Raw genomic sequence first — 22,591 nt, forward strand, 5'->3', positions numbered from 1 at the left:
TGGAGGAACTGGGATGTTATGTTAAGTATCTTCATGAAAGGGTTCACATGGAAATTGTAGAGATAAGTGTAAAAAGTCTTGGAGAGAGGGATTAGGAACCATTCATTTCATGAGGAAGTGATCTCCAGGAAATCAGTTTCCAATAGTGTATGTACACAAGATTGGCTGAGTTTTTGAGGGGCATCTGGAGACAGAGGTCTCAGGAGAAAATAGCAGGGGGGGATGCTACTAGTAGTCTCTACAAACTACCTGTTTTTTCTGTGATTCCTTCTTCAAGATAGAAAAGTTAGCTTCTCTAATGTGTATTTACATTTAGGCTTTTACTATATGAATAGGCTTTAGCAATCTTACTCTTTGAATTATTTTATTCTGCCTGTGGAGATAGTTCAAACAAACTGCAGTTCAAGCACCAGCACGACACAGCTGTTAATATCTGACTTCTGAAAACCTCAGAGGCTGGGAGCAGAAAGAAAAAGCTGTTTGGGATGCCTCATGTATCCTCAGTTATCCTAACTTGATTCATCTAGTGGTCTGCAGGAAAATTCAGGTCTTTCCTCATGGAAGCATAAGTGAATGGAAAAGCTTTTTTTCCTAGTTTTTGTTTAGGAGAAAAAGAAAGGAAAAAATAATAGGAAAGCTAAAATATGGTAACATATTCAAAGTTGGTTACAGCTGTAAAACAGCAATTGACTTAGTCATCAGTGAGTTTGGGTTTTTTAGTAATAAGCAATTTCTGGGACACATTTTTTCACGAGTCTCTAAGTCATGTTATGTATACAATATATTCACAGTATTGATGATTCCTACTGCCTGGATGTTATGGTAACTGTTGAAAAATTAATGGAAAAGGGCTTTAAATTGTATGTGTCTTAAAAATGTATAGATTCCTCATAAACCCTAGCATTTGGGTGTACTGAAGAGCTTTGTGGTTGGTCTGAACAATTCTTGTTCTAGGACATTACCACTAGGGCTTACTATTTTTCTTCTTTGTATAGCTGCCCCAACTCTTTGTTACAGCACACTGTGCTTTCTGCATTACTGTGCCAGCTTCTACCTCATTTTCAGTCTCTATAGCAACAGTTTCTCAGCAGCTGGGAGATGCCTAGTAAAGGCCTCTCAATTTAGAAATATTGCACTCCAACCATTAAAAAAAAAAAAAATAAAGAAGAAGCTTTGAAAAAAAGATCAAAGAAGTTTTATCTTTAATAATTCAGGATATTTATTACTAATTAATTAGTGTTCTCTGTTTTGACTGCTTAGACAATTACCTGATACTTTGATCTGGGCCTTTGCTAGGCATTTGTTGTGAGCAGCTTTAACTTAAAAGCAAAACCTTTAGAGCTGTGTCTTGAAGTCAACTTTTAAGTGCTGTAAAACTACTGGACTTCTCTGGCACCTGACTTCTGGACCTTTAGTAAGTAATGAGAGGAAGGTAAGCACAGCTACTGTATTTAAGAGGAGGCAATTATTTTGGCCTTTGAGCAAAACATAGAAATGTTTTCACCCTTCACAGGAAACAAAAGTAATTGTAGGTTATTTTATGCATATTTAAGATGTTGATCATATGTTGTCTGATTTCAAAAGAAGAAAAGTGTCTGTGATCAAGTCAATTGATCTACTGGGAGGTTTCTCTCTTACTTCGTGTGGCTTGTCTTTCTCTGTGCTTTAATTATGTAGCCTGCTTCAAAATGCATTTTATTTTCTAAAGTGCATGTTCTGAGAACCTGTAAAGCAAAGTACATATAAGTAATCCAGTATTACAGTATTTCACATTTCACTAAGAGTCAAGAAAAAGGTTATCCTTGTTCTGCATGTAAGAGTATTCATGTTAATGGGACCAGGATTGTTGACTATAGCAATTTATTTCCTGAATATTTGTACATAATTTTTTTTTGTTGTTTTCTTAAGTGTTTTTCACTATTAAAGCACACAAGTGACTGAAATATAACACATGGGGTGATACAGTGTATCAATGGGCAAAGTTACTTCAGGTTTCATGGGCAGCCGATACTGCTTCTGCTTTCACACTGTGTTCATTTGCTAAAATTAAAGCAGATTCTCTTCATTTCACCCAGGCACTCCTACTGCAGTCAAGATCTAGACTGCACAGAGTTTTGTATATGAAAATGTGGATTGTACATACATTAATAATGTTTTTTGTAATTTTTTGGAAGGAGGGTTCATAGATATAATGCTGTACAGTGATGGTCAATTTGGTAAAACACGTAAATACATGGTTAACTTTGAGACCATGAATACCCTAGTACAAGACTGTAGAGTGTTTTTCCATATGGGTAATTTAAATGTTAGACATTGTGCTATACTGGATAGAGATCTGGTCATCTTACAGTAAGTATCAAGCACTCATAGATTATGCATGCTGTATAACTCAGTAAGTCAGTGGATCTGTTCTTACTTGAGTGTGCAGATTCTAATGAGTTCTAATTTAAGTGAGTTTAACCTGGATATTTTTTTATTCATCCCATTCACTTTGTTTTATGTACCTCTGGTATGAGAAAATAAAAGAGGCAAACTGTGTGTTTGTAAGCCTACCTACTAGATTGCTGCATGTAGCTTTCATCAAACATTTATGTTTAATTCGTTGCTCTGTGTTTTCTGATTTCCTTGATTTCCATACATGAACTTTTTTGTCAAGCTATGCAGAGGCTCCTGCTACTACAGCTATTTTAGGAGTAGTTGTATCATATTTACATTTATATTGCATATGAATATATATCTATGAGCCTGTGTAAATGCTGGGCAGAGATGTAGTTTTGTAGAACCCTAAATAAGAAAGAAAATAGAATAGTGGAAAAGAAACATAGTAGTATTTCCTTCAAATAAAGACTACAGTAAAAACTGGCATTATAGTCTTGAATGAAAAAGACTATTAAAGCAAATCTGTATCTCACTTTTTAAAGTATTTAAATTTAGGTTATGGCTGAAATTTAGGGACTGAAACACCAAGTTGCAGCTCTCACCAATTAAAATGGTGAGAAGGATATTAATACTCAATCATATTAAGGCTCAATAATTTTCAATTATTTAATATTTATGGTTTGTAACTGGACAGTATTCTATCATGTTTATGACAAATGATCAATGATTCTCACTGAAAAAGATGTAAGAACATTTGATTAAGTTCTGATTTAACACCAAATTTATTAAGTTTTAGATAACTTCCAACTATCTAATTTTTATTTATTTTAGCAAAGTTTCCCTTTGTTCTGCACAATAAGCCATATAGATGGTCTTTGGAATCTTGTGTGATTTAGGTCCATTATTACCTAGTGTTTTGCCACTGCAATGTTAGCTGAAAGATAGTTACTACAGTTAATTCAGATTTATATTTCTGTGATTGAAAATATAATATAGTTTAGAGCATTAGTGAAATAAATCTTGAGGGGAGATATTTGGCTTCCATTATTACAGGGACATAACTATTTTTGTTTTCACTGTTGTTTAAAAAAGTAGATTCATAGTTAAGCTTCCTTTTACCCTTCCATATCAGCTCAGTAAGAAATAATGTCACTTCAGCCTAAAACTTTAGTACTGCTTGACAGTTTTAGAAAATTATTTTGAGTAATTGCAATCAATGAATCTTGGGAAGAATCTGGTGTAGATGTGCCCTCTGTGGCCTGAAATTGTATACTATGGACTGTGTAATATTTCTGCATGTAAACACTGGGCTCATTTCCTGTACTTAAAACTGTTCTAAGGACTGGTTTTGCCCTGCTACAATTTTGCAGTTACTGTAATTACTTCTATTTTATGCTGAGCAGAGAACTTGTGATTTGTTGGCATTTCTCTGCACGTGGCACCAAAACTATTTTGTTTAATGTAATTCTGTTTAATTTAATTCCTGAAATGCATTCAGTGAATTGTTCAGATTAAAAGGCTTAATTTGAATGGTTCGATATGTCTCTGTCTAGAATATGTGGTTTTACACTTTGGTTTGTTTTGTTATAGAATGCCTAATGCCATCTGCTAAATTTCAAATGGATCCAGACTTGCACGGTAGGGATTTTTTCTGATTTTTTCCCAACTTTTCTCAAAAGGCATTTCTATGTCTTTTTGAACAGAAACTACTGAATTTTAATGAAACCATGTCACCTTGAGAATCTCTGTGTTGTAGCACGTAAATGACAAATTACACAGCTGTGATGTCCTGCCTTTATTTTTAGATCTGTCCTGGCACTTTCCTTCCATTATCACATGGTCTTATGGAGTGGTCAGACACACAGGACCATGCTCCCTACTTTATAATAAATGCTAAGTTTTTTTCCATACTTTGGAATAGACAGGAAGGATGGCCATATGCTCCCTTTTTGAGTTCAAAATCTCAGCGGGCCCCTCGTCTCCCACAGAGCAAATACCTCAAAATGCAGAATAGCAGGTAACCAACTGAAGATGTCAGGAATCAGCACACTTCTATGTGTGTAGGAGCTCCTTCATCAGCTTCTCAACAAAGTGAGGTGAAATTTGACTCACAACAGAATGATTACATGCTGGTTTTCTGTCCAGAGGGGAAGTTCTCTTCCTATGAGAAATGAAAGATTTTAATAGCTAAATAGCTTCTCATCAATAATTCTAAAATGCTTTGCTATTTTTCATATGTATCATCACAAGTTAATTCTGGAACTGTGCTTGACAGGCACAGAATGCCCTACTTTGAGGCCACATTTTGTCTGTAAGGGTGGACTTGAATTAAGTAGCAGATGGCTACTAAAACACACTTTGAAAATCATCTTGTTCATGGAAGGTGTTTGAGTTGAATCGTGTGTATATTTCTAGCATTTGTATTTGAAAATAAGCATTTGGAACTTAATCCATAGCCTACTGAAAAACTGTGGGAGTTGTTCTGTTGCTTTCAAAAGGGCTTTGGATCAGTTTATTGAGGAAAGAGAACTGGTGATGCGTGGAAGTCAAAATTCATTTTTCACGTTGTATGACATGCTACACTACATCTCCAAATAATATCACAAAATATAGTATGACAAGAGCAGGACTAAACAGATGGTAAAGCAGTTATTGGCATATTTCTATAGCTTAGACAGCATCTGGGAACCAGCAGAGCCCATAATTTGCTGACTATTAATATTAATCTTGTGTACTTCTTGGAAATCATTGCACACAGATTGGCTCCTTTCCAGACTGAACAGGTGAAGTATATTGTGTGAAGTATTTCTATTCATTTATACATATTTATTGCTTATATTTAACCTTTATCACTTTGTGTAACTCTTCCTCCATGAAGTACAGGGAGAAAAGAGTCTCTGAGGACAGAAGAAGAACTGATAAATCTCTTTCTAGTTTCTGCCTTGTGTTTTGGTCTTGAAGTCCTAGGTATGTGTGTAAAGTATCAAGTATAGGTCATGGTCAGCATCTCTTACTTTCCACTCAGAAAATCATCCTTTAGTGATGTGATTTATTGTATGGGATTTAGTCAAGCAGATTGAGTGGGTTTGCTAAGCAGGGATGTCAAAAGTAATTTGCTGTGGTAAATGGCTTGTCTTCTTCTGCAAGAGTCCCACATGTTGATCTTGACAGAAGATTTGTTTAGTGCTTGAAACAATATGCATCCAAAACAGTTTGCTGTGCAAACTGACAAACTGTTCCTTGTAGAAGAGCATCTCTGATCAAAAAACCTATTTGCCTGAAGAAATATTATTTCATTATGATCTTGCTAAAGGTATGTACAGTGCATAACCTTCATAGCTCTTGTTCTGGGCTATGAACAAACTTGATTCCCAAAGAAGCAGATGTGCTTTCTATGCTAAAGAGATCGTGTCACTGTTTTCAAGAAGACTGTTCACCCCAAAAAGTTATTTGAATAAAAAGAAAATGTTTTCTTTTTGTTTTTGTTTTTTCGCCCCCAAATTTTCCTTCAGAGTGTCATTTAACTTGAAACTCCAAATTTGGCTGGTTTGATTTTTAGTTAGTTTTGATTGAACCACTCTATTGTAATATATGTTTGTTTTCTTTCACAGAGGCTTTCAATGATGTTCAGAGCTCCGTATACAGAACAGCCCTAAAACTACGCTCAGTACAAAGTCTGTGCCAGTGTTAGTATCTAAAGAGACTCCTGTGCTTTTACAGGGAGGAGAATCTGTATAAAATTTGTATTCCTGTCTCCATGAGTTAATGTGCTACTTTGCTCCCTCATTTTCCACCTTAGAGTTTCAGAATGGATTATGAACACTTAAAATCTAGGTAGTGCTTCATATACTAATTGATTTTGTTTCTTTTGAATATCAATATAAACACATTAGTGAATTTCTAAAATTATGAGAGAATCAAATTATTTTTACAATCTGCAGCACTGCTATGTAGACATCACTGACAATTATTAGTCTTTATTATTGTGCTCATGAAAAGTCAAATTCTAATATGTTTCTTAGGAGCTGATTTATTGGAAATAATCATGGCTTATTGGAAATGCATTGACTGGACTATAAGAATTAATGAGAGCAAAATTAAATATGATAGACCAGAAAACTCCTGGTTAGTATTCATTCTCCCTGTCTTTGAAGTGAGGGAGAAATTAATGCAAGCAGAGAATTGTGCAAAGTCGTGGTCACCTAGCTCACTTTGAAATTACTGGATGCAAATTCCATATTGAGCTAAATTTCATGGAAATCTTGAATTTTCCATTTGAAACTGTTGCTGAAAATGCACAGTATTGTGAGTGAGGTCTTCAGGGTAGCACAGAGAAGCTGACTAGTTTGTTGGCCTTGGACATATTTCTTTCATTTGGGGATGCACTTCTATAATATATGCTATATCATACATGATATATGATATATGCTCTGATATGGTTTATTTGCCTCATGATCTGTGTCAATGTGGAGTACCAATTCACACAGGTGCTGTTTTTCTTTTTATGTGGTGTACTGTTTTAGGCTTCATTTTACAGATTTGTCTTAGCTAGGAATTTCTGATTAAAAAAAAAAAAAAAAGTCATACTTCCATTCATGAAAAGGCAAGGATCCTCATTAATTTCTTCCTTAATTTTCCCACAGTGGATTTGCTTGATGTTTCTCTGATTCAGCACATCCTATCAAGTGAACAAAGCCAGAGGGAGGAGCAAATTTCTCTGAACATACAGCAAATCTTTAGAATGCTGATGAAACTGTTCCAAAGGGCAAGATTAGAAAAACCAGGCCAGGTAGATCCAAGAGCTGCTGAATTCACATTGAGCCTGCTGGTTGCCATGTATGACAGGTGAGAAGAAGAGGAAATGAAGATCCATTGTGAAGTACCATAGAGTCACATTTATACCTATAAAAGGATATTTGTTTTGAAGTTTTCTTCCTACGTAGTGGTATTCTATTTTTTAGAAATTTGTCTTTATATTCTTTGTGAATGTAGTGTAACTTATTTCATTTTCCTAGATCTGGAACAGGGTATGTCAAAACTAGATCTGCTGCAGCTGCCTTAATTTCCCTTTCAGGAGACACTCTGCTGGCTAAATACAGAGGTGGGAAATGTATGATTTTATACACTGCCTGAAATACTGAACGTTGAGGAATTTTTCCATTGTACCTTTTTTAATTTCAAAGAAAATTCAGCTCTGCCATGAAAAAAGTAAATTATGTTGACTGCTTATTGTAGATAAAGGCTAATGCAGTATAATGCTTTTCAGTCAACATCTGTAGCCATCTTTGCAATAAAAAAATCTCAGAAGAAGTCATAGTAAAGTTTAAGATGAGCTTCTGTTGGTCTAACAGAAAAGAACAGAAACCCCATGGTTTTAAATTAGTAATTCACAATTTAAATAGAGAACTTCTTGTATAAACATATTTAAATAGTTTTCCTAATGTTATGAGTTAATTGCTTTCTTCCTTGTTTCCTTCTCTTTCCCTCACTGTAGGGGGAAGTATGGTCACAGCAGTTACTGAGAGCCTGTTAGGTACATAATAGAATGAAACTTTCTTGAGGGTTTATTTGTTAGACTGCAATTACCATAGCAGTTTGAAGATAGCTTGAAGACAGATCAGGCTCTGCCAGGATTTCAGGTTTTTTTCCTCGTTTTCAGCTTTCTTCAAGTTTTATGCTGTCCCTGATGGGAAGGAGACCTTGATTACCCGTAGTGCCCTAAGAAGCCTGCTAACAGACTTAAATCAGGTAATGTCACTGCAGTGCTGTTACACAAGAGATTTTGTAGGAGTGTACTAACCTTGGAGGTTTTTTCCTCATGATTGATACCTGTTATGTTTGATTACCTTAATGAACTGGAGTTAATAGGACACTGTGGACATAGGGAGCTATCATGCAAAGTAGGTAAAAGAATCAAATTCTGACCCTTTTCTCAAATTAGCCACTTGTATTAGTGAATGCCTTTGTGCATTCATGTTGTCTGAGCTTACAGGTCCTGGAAACAATTGGATATAACTATTGCTAAAACAACTACAAACTTCAGTACTTGCTAGAATAGCTTGCAGCTGCTGCAAGTTGCCTTAGCATGCAGGTATTTCCAGCTGAACTGGTGCTGAAAATGGGATCTGAAAATGACCTCTGAGATTTAAACTCAGTGCCCTTCAGTACTATAGTGTGGAAATATAGTATGTCGATCAATTACAGTAAGTGACTTGGAAACAAATCATTCTGACACGCCCTAAACTGTGAAACTGCATACTGATGGTATGAATATGAAAGGGTTTTCTTCAGAACAGTGTGTAAAATGGCATTGCCATAGATACTTCACCATCTGTGTGCTGTCACCATCACAGCAGAGCATGATGGGAACATCTGTTTTTTATTGAGGTGTTTCTGAGCCTTTCTTCTTGATGTAGATCCCAGCCATTGTGGGAGAAGGCTGCACTCTGTCTTGTGTGGAAATTGCAATTCATGACTGTTTCCATGGGGTGAGTGAAATTCTGATGTCCTGGGAAATTATTCTGAATGTTGCTGATTGATTAAAACTTCAAATGTATCACCACATAACATCCCCAAGTATATACTTTTAAGAAGCAGGGCTGATCATCAGTGTCACAGTATAGGAGGATTTGTATCTAAAGAAAAGATGCTCAATAAGATACTATTGAGGACTCCTGCCTTTATCCGAAGACCTTTGGAATCCAGTAACATTTTACATGAATGGAAATTTTATGCTAGCAAAATCCAGTATCAGAGCTTTTATTTGAGGTTGTAAATGAACCACGAGTTTTTTTCAATTGAATTTATGAACTTGAGACATGTTTTTTCTAGGTTCTGAATGCAGCTATTGTTGAAGAAAAATTCCTATCTTGGCTGAGATCAGAGCCTGCTGTTCTCCTGTGGCTCCCTACATGTTACAGATTATCAGCCACAGAAATGGTTTCTCACCAAGCTAGATGCAGAGTCTGCAAAGTTTTCCCCATTACAGGCATCAGGTATGTCACTGGTCTTTAACATACACATAATTAGCTCTTACCATTGTTTGCACACCTTTGCATAGCAGGCTGTAACTGATGTACTAAGTAACAAACTTTGGACGTCATCTAATTTAACCAGGAAAACAGAAGGATAGAGAGAACAGCTGCAGTCTAATGCTCAAGCCTTCATCCTATTTCTTTTTAGTTCACTAGCACAGACATGACTATGAAAACTTGCCCAAGGTAAACTGGCAGTACAAAGGCAAAGCAAATAACACCTGTGTATCTCATTTCTTAGTTAATTTTCCTGTAACCAATTTTATCAACTGGCTCATTAAATTATCCTCTTAGCATCTTGGTCATCTAAGTAATGGTATAAAATGGCATAGGGGTATAAAAAAGAACACTATCCATTACCTTCTGACCAGAATGCTCAGAAAATAATTTTACTGTTACTCTATTCTCTCTAACTGTAAGCTTGCAGGTTTAGTTTCTCGCATTTTTAGTTTTTTGTTTACAAATCCTATGTCAGTATTACAGTTCCATGGGAGCAGCAAATAGAGGTAAGCTGGTGCATAAGAAGCATATGGAGTTGTAGCTGCATTCTGAGAAATGGGAAATGGTGCTAGAACAATGGTTTCTTCCATGGACTGCATTTCAGTGCAGCAAGTAAATAAGACCAAAATCACTGGTGGGTTTGGAGAGAAGTCCACAATCATTTGGACAAAATAATTTGAATTCAGAAAATGCTGAGGAAAGTCATTATTTTGAAAAAGGATTTTCTTTGCATTTCAGAGCCCAGCAATCTGGGTTTCCAGTAATCAAGCCTACTTACACCAAATTTTTACTTGTGGGGAGGTAAATAAACCCTTTTGTTTTCCCTCACAGGTATCGCTGTTTAAAGTGCCTCAATTTTGACCTTTGCCAAACCTGCTTTTTCACTGGCCGTCTCTGCAAACCACATAAGAAATCACATCCTGTTGTGGAGCACTGTGTGCAGGTAGAGTCCTATTGTACTGATTCATTTCCCTGTTGAGGTTCTTCATGTAGGCAAGTAGGCAGTAGATTCTTCAACTACACACATGATAAAGTTATGTCTGTATTAGCTATAACAGCCATGACATATTAGCATTATTAGTCTGGGAACAGGGAGACAGGAAAAGGACAAAAGCAGGCTTATGACTTTAGAAGGAGAGTTTTGTTCTGAAGTAACTGAATACAGTTATGAAATATCCCAGTGCAATTTTTCCTAAGGAGTTTTATGGCAAGTTTCCTGTTAGCAGATAATCCTCAAACCTATGAAAAGTCCCCTCAGTGTCCCAATGTTCCTTCATCCCAATCCCAATGCAGACTCATCCAGAAATTAATTAATTCTGAGGCCATACAAACTCCTGTGTGAAATGTCTTTCTTTTTGTCTCTTTTCTGAATGTCTTCAGTTTATCCACTTTATTGTAAACCTTTCTGACTCATTTGTCACAGTCAGTTAGGGGTACAGCACAAAGAGGCAGCAAGTGCCCAAGTAAGATCACATAGCTGCACTTTGTTACTGGAGTGACTTGTGCTATCATCAGTAGTGGCAAAGTATAACACCGGGAATTTGTGTTTGGAAGACAAGCTTCTCCTTTGAGCAGGAGATTCCAGATCTTGCACACAGCAGCAGATGGGTTTTTTGTGGATCTGTATAACAGTATCAATCTGTTCCAGTAAATGAGCTGAGAAGCACTTAAGAAGGCTTCTCTAGAAAGCTGTACTTCCTTGTCTCCTTCCTGATCCTCTGCAGTTAATGTGAAAGATACCTGGGCAGCCAGTTTCTGCACTAGAACTAAAGACTGTTAGACTGCTCTTGTACTCTTTGACTGGGGTAGCATTAAACTCCTGCCACTTCACTGCTCTCTTCCTGAAAACAAAACCCTGTAGCTAACATTGTGAGAAATTACATCTGATGCTCAATATCTGCATTAAAAATAACAGTTCAGTCCCCCAAATATTCTTGCTCATACTCCAGCTGTGAGAAAGTAGGAAAATCAAGTGTTGACTGATCTTCTCATGAAGATATTTCTAAGGAGAGACATTAAAATTAGTGTGAATGGAGAGTGAATGGGAATGTGTGTTGTGGAAACACACCAGAAGGAAGTGCAAGAAAGATAAAGAAAGGCAGGAGGTGTTGCAGCCTGGATTGCAGTAGCACTGTTGCTGTAGAATTGCAATTGAATCACTGAACTTAGGTTTCCTTTATGAAGCCCTACTCTAATACAAACCCTGTAAATATTACTTTATGGGGCAGATATTACAATATAGGCCAAAATCTCTACCAAAATTTAGAAGGTAAGCTGCTCACTATGACAGATACCTTTTTTTAGCTGATATGTGGGACATAAAATAATCAGCAGTAAGTTGCTATCCCCACACCTTCCACTCTTAGCAGATGCTGTCCTTGCCTGGGTAAGTTTTCACACTGTCTTTATCAGGGGTTGAGCTGCTGAGTAGGATCTGAAATATCAGCAGTGTTTTTCCTTACCATGCTGACACCTTGTGGTAATGTTACTACCACGTTGTGAAGCACGAGGAGGCATGTGGTGTGTTTTCTTTGTTTTTCTGTTCTGTCTGTCAGGGCTCACCCCACATTCTGCAGCACTCACCTGGGGTGGAAATGGTTTGTGTCCTCCAATAATACAGCTACTGAGCTTAGTTGTTGTACATGAGCCTGGCACTCCTGTGATAAATGGATGTGTATTTTACTGTATTCTGGGAGAGGAGGATGTGAGCTGTGGAATACTGTATCTATAAATGATTTATACAAGTATAAAAGTATTTTTGCCTCAGATATTGGTCAGCAGAATTATTGTTGTGACTGTGAGCTTAATCATTGTAACTACCAAAATCCTGTGTTAGGCATTTCCAGGCTGGCTGACTTTGATCCAGGCAGTATTTTGTCTAAAAGTATTGGAGCTGCTTTTGCCTGTGGTCCTGCAGCATTACCTACCTCTTCTCCCCTTCTAGGACTCACATAGCAGCCATGAGCCTCGTCAGATGGTGAACAGGTGGACCTTTGCTTTGGAATATGTGTTTCTGGGCAGTACCTGTTTGAAAAGTCACTTTCTTCTTTATTATTCCTCATTCCAATAGATGTCAGCAAAGGCGAATGCAATGCACTTTCTCCGCACCTTCAGGAACAACCTGTTTCAGGAGCGCTGCAGAAGAAAAGAGGCTCAGAGAAGGACAGCTCTGGAGTCAGTGGAGGAGAGGCACTTCCTTGGTCACAAAAAGACTTTGTGAGTTTCAGTTTCACATGAATTTATAATCTCTGAATGCCAGGCTGTGGAATATTGCTTGATTATGTCCTTTGAGTAAGGGATTTTGTTATGACAGATACATGTCATGATTTTTCTATTAAAAAGGGAAAGAATAACTGAGAAGTTGCTGCACATTGTTCTTAGCTTAACTGTGGTTACCATGCTGACAGCCTAATGATCAGTTGCCTAATAAAATATAACTGGCTTGCGTCTTGCTTCCCCCCTTCCTTATGTTGTCTCTTTCACTCGTTCCATTTCTTTTACTTAGTCTAGGGTCAAGCATTGCAAATATTTACTACCTTTACAACTGCATGGGTTTTCAAGCACCTTCTCTATGACAAATCCATTGGAAATCAGCTGTGAATACTTCCCACATGTGACCCCCAGTGCATTCACTGGTATTCTACTCAAGTCCCACTAAATTGCAGGCCTGTGGAATTACTCACAATAGCAAGTAGATGATCTCACCATTCCTCTTCTTTCAGACCAGATGTTTCATGTGCTTTGGTTAATATTTAAAGTCATTACTGTATTTTCACTGATCATAGTGGTTAATGATGAGCATTGGAAGTTATGTAGAGATTTTTCCCAATAGTTTCTCCTTCCTTACTCTGAGATTTTGGTTGATACTTAGGTGTAGAAGGGAATGATTATAGGAGATAAGCACAAGAAACATACAAAGGGTGAGATTCTTTCCTACTTGTATAAAGGTCTAGCAACTGTCTTGCATCTCACACATGTTCTCCAGATGAGGCTTCAGTGAGGCTGAAATAGGGGAAAAATGGTCAATCCTCTCTGAAAGAATTAATTTCATCTTTATGTGAAGGAGGACAAAAATCTATTTATAAAATTGGATTGTGCTACTCTGGTAGATTTTCCATTAGAAAAGAATTTTTTATGTACTATAAGACCAATTGATGATAGTTACAGTGATCCCCATGGAGAATATTATTTCAGTGTTTGTTTTAGAATGTGGTGAAATGCAAAACGTCTTTTGTTGCTAATATTTCCTCCCTTGTATTTGGCAACCAAACAATATTTAATAATTTTGAATGTAATTTAATATTTCTGGAAGCAATTGAGGTTTCTCTTTAATTCGGTGGGGATTTGCTTAACTACTGCTTGGGTAGCAATGAGACAAAGAAGCATTTGGGGTTGCTATTACAGGTGCCACTGTGAGGCTGATAAATATCTAGGCTTTTCCTAACATATGATGGGCTGAACAGCAGGATACTTTACTATTTTTTGTAGTTGAATTTCCTAGTATATTTAACTCTTGGCTGAGGGAAGCAAAATAGAGAAGCTGCAAATTGCACTGAAAATAAATGAGTGGAACGAAGAACTTGTTGCTGAGATTCTGTTGGGAGAGTGAAATTTGTTCTCAGGAATTTCATTCTTTCAACCATAATATGCCAGCAGGTATAGCTAGACTTTATTTCTTGCTTAGTCAATAGCTCATCTGTCTGTGTATTTACACTGCACTAGTTTTCTGCATTTGGATCTTCCTGGGTAGCAGAACCATGTGAGTCCTGATCCTTTCCCTACTCTTTGCTTCACTATTGGTATGCAGTCCTCCTGTGGAATTAAGTGCTTCATCACTACCTGGTCCTGAAAATATGTATTTCCCAGTGGACAATTGTGTCCCAGAGTCACCCAGGTTCATACCTGAAAACAGGACTGTAACGGAGAAGAGTGAGAATAATAAGAAGACACCAGAGCAAGGCAAGACAATAGCTCAGGTGAGCAAAGCATGAAACACTAATAGTAATAAAGTTGTGTGGTAAGCTAGCAAGTTAATTATCTAATTGCCTTCTAATTCCAATGAAAATGTAATGGGCAGTTTCACCTTTCTATTAATTCCTGACCTATGGTGAAAAATGTGGAATCTGAAAACTTAGTGAGGTTTGATTTTGCTATCTTCCCAAAATTAGTGACTAGCTCCTCGACTTCCATGACCTTCAGAAGCACCTGTAAGAATATTTGCTTTGGGGTTTTTTGAGTTGTCATAGAGTAGCACGCTAAAGTCTAGATGAGTCTGGAGTCCTCTCGCAATTCTGACAGTAAAAAAGGCCATCATGTCTTCCTACTGCAAGCAAATGTCAAAGAAGAATGCCTGAATTCTTATTAGACTCAGGCCATTTTTGTTCCCATGGAAATAGCAAAAGGACAGAATGGGCCCTCTTAGGATAAACTCAGAGCAGTGTCCACTCCAACTAAAATAGCTAATGCACAAAAGGTCTCCATTAATCCATTCCCAGCTTCCCTCCAAAGAAACAATGCTAGAAGAGTGGGAAGGACAGCGTAGCTAAAAATAAGGACATGGCAGTTTTTTGTTTCTATATTTTTTGAGAGGCTGGTAGCTCTGCACTTACTTAGAATACAGGGAGTACTGGGTTGTGTTCAAACCAGTTTGTGTCATCCACTCATGTTTTCTTCCCAGGAGCCAAGGGGGTGCAGTAACACAGAACTAGCCTCTGTGTGTCAGGTCACTCCTTTGGCTGCTACTCCTGTGCTGCCCTTTGGACGACCTGTCTTTTAGAACTCTGCTGCCCAGCTGAGGGTATAGTGTCAGCCAGCAGATATCTGCAGGAGTTGTGGGCAGACATTGCTTAAACAGAATTTTGATGGTTGGCATTTGTCTTTTAGACACCAGCAGGGTGGAACTTGCATCCCTGTGCTGGGATTCTGTCAGGTGCATTGCTCTCTTGTTTATTTTCTCTCTGGGCTGAGAATTCATTTTGAGCAGTTTTATACTGATTTCTAAGACTTTATAGTGCAGATTATTTCCACTTTGATAGAAAAGATGTGGATGCTGAGTCCAATGATTGCTTTCAATAGAATCCCTGAATATGAAAATTCAGGGCGATCCAGGATTTGCCCAGGATTCTTAGTCTCAATTTCCTGGCAGCTCTGATTCCTGCCCAACTTATATCATGCCTCAAAATATCTTAGCTGGAAAGTGTTTGTCTCCCTGACTTCTGGGCATAATCCAGAACATGCTACTTCCATCTAAAGACCAGGAGTTTCTCTTCTCTCTTCTGCATACAGCCTCTGTCTCCATCTCCTTATCTCAAAACAGTTGTAAGACTTCAGAAAGATTGTTCCCAAATCAGAATATTTCATTTTGCAGAAATTCTTGAGAATATCGATCTTGTTCTAATTTCAAACAAATTCTCATACACTTAAATTTGTTACAGAAAAAAGTATTCTTTCTATAGAAAAAATTTCCCAGCAATTAGAAATGCTTTAATGCATCAGTTGATTGTAATACATTAAAAATAAAATGTTAACTAGTAAATCTGTTAAAACAAACCAAATCCAAAATTTGCCGTGCCCTCCTATAATAAAACTTGCACATAAAAATGAAATGCTATTGCTGATAAGGTTATGAACAGATACTCCTTTTTGTTTTAGGCAATAGTCTCTTTTGAAGCAGATGTGTTAAAAATGCACGAATCCATTGAAAGCATTCACAGTGACAGCAGGTAGGTAAATGCAGGAGTACGCTGGCTGAAGACTGGTGGGCAGTGCTGCTCCAGCTGGAGGGCTAGAAGACATGATTTTTCCATACACTGGAGATTTTGAGATTTAGAAAAATCCTATCAAATGAGGATGAGTTATGAAAACTCAGCAACAAAAATTTTAGATGAAGATCACTGGAAAAACAATGGCAAAGCAAAACATTTTGGTTTGCTTTCATCAGCATTTCTGCAATTGCTTGTTAATATTTCTAAAAGTAATTTTTAGGCAAAAAGATGTTCATCCATATTAAATGTCAGAATAGTACACTTTTTCAAATTTTTCTCTGAATAGGGCTTAATCAAAACATATTTCATGCTTTGCATGAAGCTTTTAAATCAAAGCAGAATTTCTTTCTAAAAAATATGCTGAACAATAAATAGAGGTTAATAGGCTGAATACAATAACTATTGGTATTACAGTTTATCACATAAGTTCCTTCTGACAGTCAAACCTTCAACACTGTAAAATATTAGTTTCTAAATTAAAAATCTCTTGGGAGGCTTGTTTGTTTGGGTGACATGGCAGGGGGGAAGTTGGTGTGTGAGAAACGATGCTGACCTTTTACTTGCATTTTGCCTTCCCCTCCTTCATTTTTGTAGTTGTGTATAAATGTGCTGTCTCTATAACCATGCCTATGACCACTGAAAGTGATGGAATTACAGCAAGGTGTATAATTCAATCCTGAATCTACCCTCTTCATTTCCTTCAGTGTGTTCAGTTCCCTCTGTTCATGTTCTGTTTCATTCCAAGTACAATTGCTGCTCCAAGTTCACACAAGGGCACTCCAAGATTAGAGCTAAACAATTGCAGTTTCATTTTAAGTCTGTTCTCACTTGGGAAAGTAAAGAGATATGGCAAAGATCTTCAGCTTTCTTTTAGATTAGCAATCGTTGAGAGGATATTTGGGATGCCTGTTCCTGTAATGCTGCTCTGACCCAGAGCTTATCACAGAACTGGGTGAATTAATCACATTACTCATGGGAAGCTCTTTATTCTTGTTTGTGGAACCAACTTCCAGCATTCACCTGTCTGTTCACAGAACTGGGCTCTGAGTTAGTTGAGGGAGGACAGCATTTTACAGTGAAGAGCCCTCAAATATTGTTATAAGGGATCACTGTTGTATTAATTGTAATTTTAAATGGTCTGACTTGGACTTGCTGTCCCATTCAGACAAATCTTGCATAATTCAAGTGAAACTGATGGGGCTGTTGTCTCTAGGCCAAAGCATAACCAAAAGAAAGTGAATCAGGTGAAATTCTGCATGTAACAAAGCAAGGCAGAAAACTATTTCAGATATGATATGAAGCAGTTTATTACTGTATTGTTAACAAACTTTACTGTCTGCACCTCAGCTATGAAGAAAGCATAACAATTTCTACCCTGACTTCTTAGAGAAATCACAACTAGAACAGAATTATAGGTAGTATTTCTGTCATACTGTGCTCTGAGTAGGTAATTTCTAAATCTCTGATGTGCATGGGAGGGTGGCACTTCTGATTGCCAAAATCAGAGTGTCTTTTTAAGGCCAAGTGAAGAAGCTATTGAATAAGCCTGTGCAGAAGCTATCATTAAAGAAACTGCAGAGAATACTATCAGCAAGAAGAAACTCTATCAAAGGGGTAGAAGCTGCTTTTACTTCATTGTTGCCCAGGCAAGTAATGGGAATCTTTTGCAGGTCAGGGAGTTGCTATAAGTAGTTTGCTTCTATACAGAATGATTGCTACTGTTCTCCTGTTGCAGCCACCTTTGTGGGAAAGGTAAAACCACAAGATTCAGTCCTGGCCACAGTCCTACTCAGCTCTCATATTTCCTCATCTGGAATACTCATGTTCATGCTAATTCCATGGATACAATCCAGCCCCTGAATTATTGGCCTCTAATCCCAAAGCTGACAAAAATTTCCTGAACTAATAAAGAGGATAAAGTTTGTGCTACAGTGTTTGCTTGTTTCCACGACCGCATGTATTTGTGTATGTCTGGTCTAGCAAAAATCCCACTCTCCTGTATCTCTGGTAGGTACTTGAAGAAACAGTTCAACAAACTGAGAGACAAAATGCGATTTCTTTATAACTGCCAGGAAGAAAAAAGCTGCAAAATAGAGGCAAAACTCCAAAGATTGAGAGTCAGCCATGAAAACCTGCAAATGACGCTGCAGCACATGAAGGAAGAAGTCAAGGTATAGTGATATATAGATCAAGAATTGTCACTGCTATGTGCCATTATTGAACACTAACAACTGCTTTTCCTGTAGACCAGAACTCTTAATACCATTTCATGCACCTTCCACTTGTATTTTCAGTCATCTTCAGTTCTTCTCTTCAAAGAAAGCAGATAAGGTCTTCACAGTAGGGAGTTTTTTGTCATTCTGTGCATCTAGCACAGATATCTATGTTAGCACAATAAATAGTACTGCAATGAAAATAATGAATATTCCAGTAAGAGTTTCCAACAGAAGTGTTAGATACTTCATTGCAATAGATTCTTTAGAGAAGAGTCAAAGTCCTGGCATTGAATAAATGAAATGTAATTCCTAACTGCTGTCTTTTACAGGGATGTAATACAGACATCTTATAGAAAATATTTTGTTTTCAGTTGTAGTGTTTCTTATCATTGCAGTTATTTCTGAGATTCTTAAAAGGCCCTTATTTCACAGGAAATGCTTACATATTTTCTCCCTACACCATTTTTGTAGCATTTTCTGCAATGCTATTTTAGTACTACTGGCGAACTTAAATATCAATTCTTTTACAATGTATTTTCTGTGTTTTGTAGACCATGTTGCAGTCATCAGAGCATCCTTTTGCACAGTATCATAATACAATGCCAAGAAATCCACATGTTCTGATGGAAAGGAGAATGCAGAATGAATTAAATCCTGCCCAAATAAGGCCTACTTCCAGAACATGTGCAGAATGGAAACCTTTGAATCCCCCAAGCTCTGTAAATGGAAAGCAGCTTTTACAGACAACTGAGGCTTCCACTAAGGCGGACTTTATGTACTTAGATAACCCACTGGAGTCAAGGTCTCTGCAGAGTGACAAACACTTTTTGGGACAGCATAAAAAAGCAAAAGAGAAAGAAACATGTCCACCTAAACTGACAGAAAACTATCTCAGTGGAATGGGGAATACAGTTCTTATTCCCATTGCAATGCAGATACCGCCTGATGAGAAGGAAGTCAGAGAGGAATTGGAACTGCTCATGATGAAACTGAAGGATACACTATCTCTCCAAACCCAACCAGGTATATATTCTCCAGTTATCTTGGCACTGTCTTCTTACCTTCATCCCCTTTACTCCATAATATTGTTCATAATCATGTAACTCTCAGAGGAAACAGAATCTTTCTATAGCCTTTGCAATATTACTCTATTATTGTAAGGTAAAGCATATTCCAAATATAGACCCTAATGTTGAACTTATTTGAAACTGGATGAGTCAAATCTTTTAAGATATAATCAGTCTTGGCAGCCAATTAAGGAGCAAACAAACTGGTGAGGGCACAGGAGGTTTTTGTGTTTGCCACTTCTGTGACACTGTAACTATAACTCTAGTCTAAGGAGACTTCCAGCAGGACAAAATCCCTCTGTAATCAATGGTGTTACATAGCAGAGCTTTGTTCAACACTCAGGATGCCTCACTTTTGATAATGAGGATGTAATAAGGAATATGACGGAAAAAGCTGGTGTTTCTACAAAGTCATCTTAGAGATTTGTAAAGAGTCTTCTAGTGCTCTGGCAGCATCCAAAATCTTGAAAGGACTTAAAATCTGTTCTATTTTTCAGCCCAACAAACTGCATTGCACCAGGAGTTCTTCTCTACAGCTGAGCAGGTTTGCAGGTCCTTTTCTGACCTCATCAACCAAATAATTTCACCAGCTTGCAAATGATGGAAACTACCATTCACCTTACTTTGTTAAACTACTTAAGGTAATTGATGCCATGCCTCTTATAAGAGATTATTTAAAGTGTCTCAGATGTTGCCTATAATAACACATGACAGATTTCTACATTCACTGACTTCACCAGGAGCATTTTGGAGAGCTATGTTCCTTTTCTGTTGGTGGTTTCCAGCTCCCATGCCGTGACTTCTTCAGCAGTGCAAATGATTTCCCATTTCTCTCTTTAGCTGTTGATATCCCATGGTAGAGTTACTTCCTTGGAATAGTGCTGTATTTCTTGTTGATGCCAGCAACATGGAAAACTTTTTTTTTCCTGTAATGTACAGAAGGATTTTAAAGACCTGGAAAATGGAAATTATTCACTACTGCTTCAGAGAGAAAAAAAATATACTACCAGTTATTTGCCATAACTCTTTGGCAGGAGGTGCAAAAAAAAAGTAAATAAGTATAGTAAATAAGTATGTTTGTATATGCTCAAAACTAGTTATGGTTCAAGAAAATCTGCATACTTGTAAGGATTTTAGTTATGTCACTGAAATGATACCAGCTTTTCAAGAAAAAAAATAGTCCTAGTTTGCACAGGATTTTTTCTGTGATTGCAAAAAAAATAAATTTCACTCAGGTGAAAACAAAATATTTTTGGAAGCTCAGAGAGAAAAGTTAGGTAAATTTTATATTCCGAAGCTTCTTTTCATATATAATCAAACAGTGTTTAGGATGATGTGATTGAAAAGGCTAATGGAAAGCATAGGGCTTAAGAAAAGCTGCTTAGCAGAACTCCACAAAGATTTTCCACATAGATTTTTCTCATATTGTATTTTTCAGAATGAGTTATAATTGTCAAGATAAAGGGTCTGCCTGACTAATTAAAAGGCTAGAAATCTTATTTTCTGTTGGTAGCACCTCAGCCATCTTCTTAAAAAAGCTTACATTGTGATAATGAGATTAATGAAAATTCTATATTCTTTCTGCTAGTTTTGGTCAAAGGAGGCCTGAATTACATGTACTGCAAACACTCGAGAATTTACAGCAAGAAATAATGGCATGCTATTGGAAGCTAACAAGTGATTTGTCTCCAGCAAAGGAAGTTTAAAGAGTGTTAAAATTAAAGAAAAGAAACTTACTGAGGGAGGAGGGAGGACCCCAGAGAACAAATAGTGATGAAGTAATTGGAAAATGGACATACTCATATCATAACATAAATAAATATACTGTGAGATAGAATTTTAGTAGCTTTTGCAATATGCCAGTGGCAAGAGACACATACAGTCCAAGGAACCTAGTTGTTGATTATGGGAAGATACCCATCAGCATCTGATGAGGCTTTAAATCTCCTTCTAGTGCATACATCTGAATTGAACTTGGTTGAAAACAGTAGCAGCTGGCAAATGTTGGTTTGGTCTGAAGCAGCACTGAACAGATTTGGAGCACAAATTCTTACAAATAGATATTCCTGAACTACCATGAATAATTCTTTCATGTCAATATGTAAAGACTTAATTGTTTTCCATACTAAGAAGCAGTTGTTTAGCTCACAGACCCCTGTAAGATGAAAGGGACAAAATCACAAGGTCTTAATTTTTTTGTTATTCAGTTCAGCTGACAGCGAAGGAATTTCAGTCAGACATATTCATCCCATCTTTTTTGACATGCTTTGACTGAGAAACAGTAAGCTAGGGACATCATCTGCAAAAACAATCTTCACTCACTCAATCTGCCATGAAGTTTATAAGGGAAAGTGGTAAGAGGCAATATCCAGTCTTTAAACACAGTGACATTTTAAAATGTTCCTGTATAGCAGATCTGCTTTCATCTCATACAGAGAGCCCTTGTTTTGTTTTTTATTACATTCTTTTTATCTTTTATTTTGTACTTGCACTCTATCACTTGCAGTTTTACATGTAGTTAGTTGCACCTCCTTTTTTATTTCAGCACAATTAATAACACAGATTGTCTCTTTGCATCAACAATTTCCAAAATGTTCTTCCAAAAGTGTGATCTATACTAGAAATTAATCTGTTTTTTCAGTCTTACCTCCACATCCTTTCCTGTCCATTGCCTCAAAGGCTGAATCTTGCTACAGTCTATTAATTAAGAAGCTTACTGAAGCAGAGAAGTAAATTCATTTAAGCTAAATATCATCTTGGCCCATAGTAGTGGAATTTCTGTCTGAAGGGAGAGCTGCCATGAGCCATTTCTTAAGGGATCCCGTTGTTGCAGGTGGGACCTATCAAAGTGGAAGCACTGACATCTGCCCAAAAGGCCCTGTGGAAAAGCATCTCAGTTAAACAGATAATCTGATTTCACATTTGCTAGAGCTTGGGAGCACATGGAACAGGTAACATCTGCTCTACTGCAATACCAATCCTCCTGGGCTGAGGCTTCCAGCCCTTAACACTCTGCCAGGTGCTGCTCTTGGTAGCTGTGGGGACTGTGAGTGAAGACTCTTATATTGATACAAAGATGCAACAATGAGGCTTTTAAATATTTTACAGTAATGTAATTAGTTAACAGAATA

General features: G+C 37.2%; 1 protein-coding gene across 1 annotated transcript in view; it reads left to right on the forward strand.

The window, feature by feature from the left end:
- Positions 1-3,721: 3,721 nt before the first annotated feature.
- Positions 3,722-22,591, forward strand: part of DYTN (dystrotelin) — a 43,011-nt gene continuing 24,141 nt past the window's right edge. The window contains exons 1-15 of the mRNA XM_079311491.1: positions 3,722-4,017; positions 5,991-6,065; positions 7,023-7,224; positions 7,395-7,480; positions 8,039-8,127; positions 8,796-8,867; positions 9,211-9,374; positions 10,245-10,356; positions 12,484-12,629; positions 14,221-14,389; positions 16,065-16,135; positions 18,189-18,348; positions 18,945-19,416; positions 19,958-20,101; positions 21,049-21,238. Of these exons, the coding sequence (XP_079167617.1) occupies positions 3,936-4,017; positions 5,991-6,065; positions 7,023-7,224; positions 7,395-7,480; positions 8,039-8,127; positions 8,796-8,867; positions 9,211-9,374; positions 10,245-10,356; positions 12,484-12,629; positions 14,221-14,389; positions 16,065-16,135; positions 18,189-18,348; positions 18,945-19,416; positions 19,958-20,061 (2,004 nt within the window). The 5' untranslated portion in view covers positions 3,722-3,935 and the 3' untranslated portion in view covers positions 20,062-20,101; positions 21,049-21,238. The remainder of the gene's footprint in view (positions 4,018-5,990; positions 6,066-7,022; positions 7,225-7,394; positions 7,481-8,038; positions 8,128-8,795; positions 8,868-9,210; positions 9,375-10,244; positions 10,357-12,483; positions 12,630-14,220; positions 14,390-16,064; positions 16,136-18,188; positions 18,349-18,944; positions 19,417-19,957; positions 20,102-21,048; positions 21,239-22,591) is intronic.

Source organism: Erithacus rubecula (genome assembly GCF_903797595.1).
Source record: "Erithacus rubecula genome assembly, chromosome: 8".
NCBI lineage: Eukaryota > Metazoa > Chordata > Aves > Passeriformes > Muscicapidae > Erithacus > Erithacus rubecula.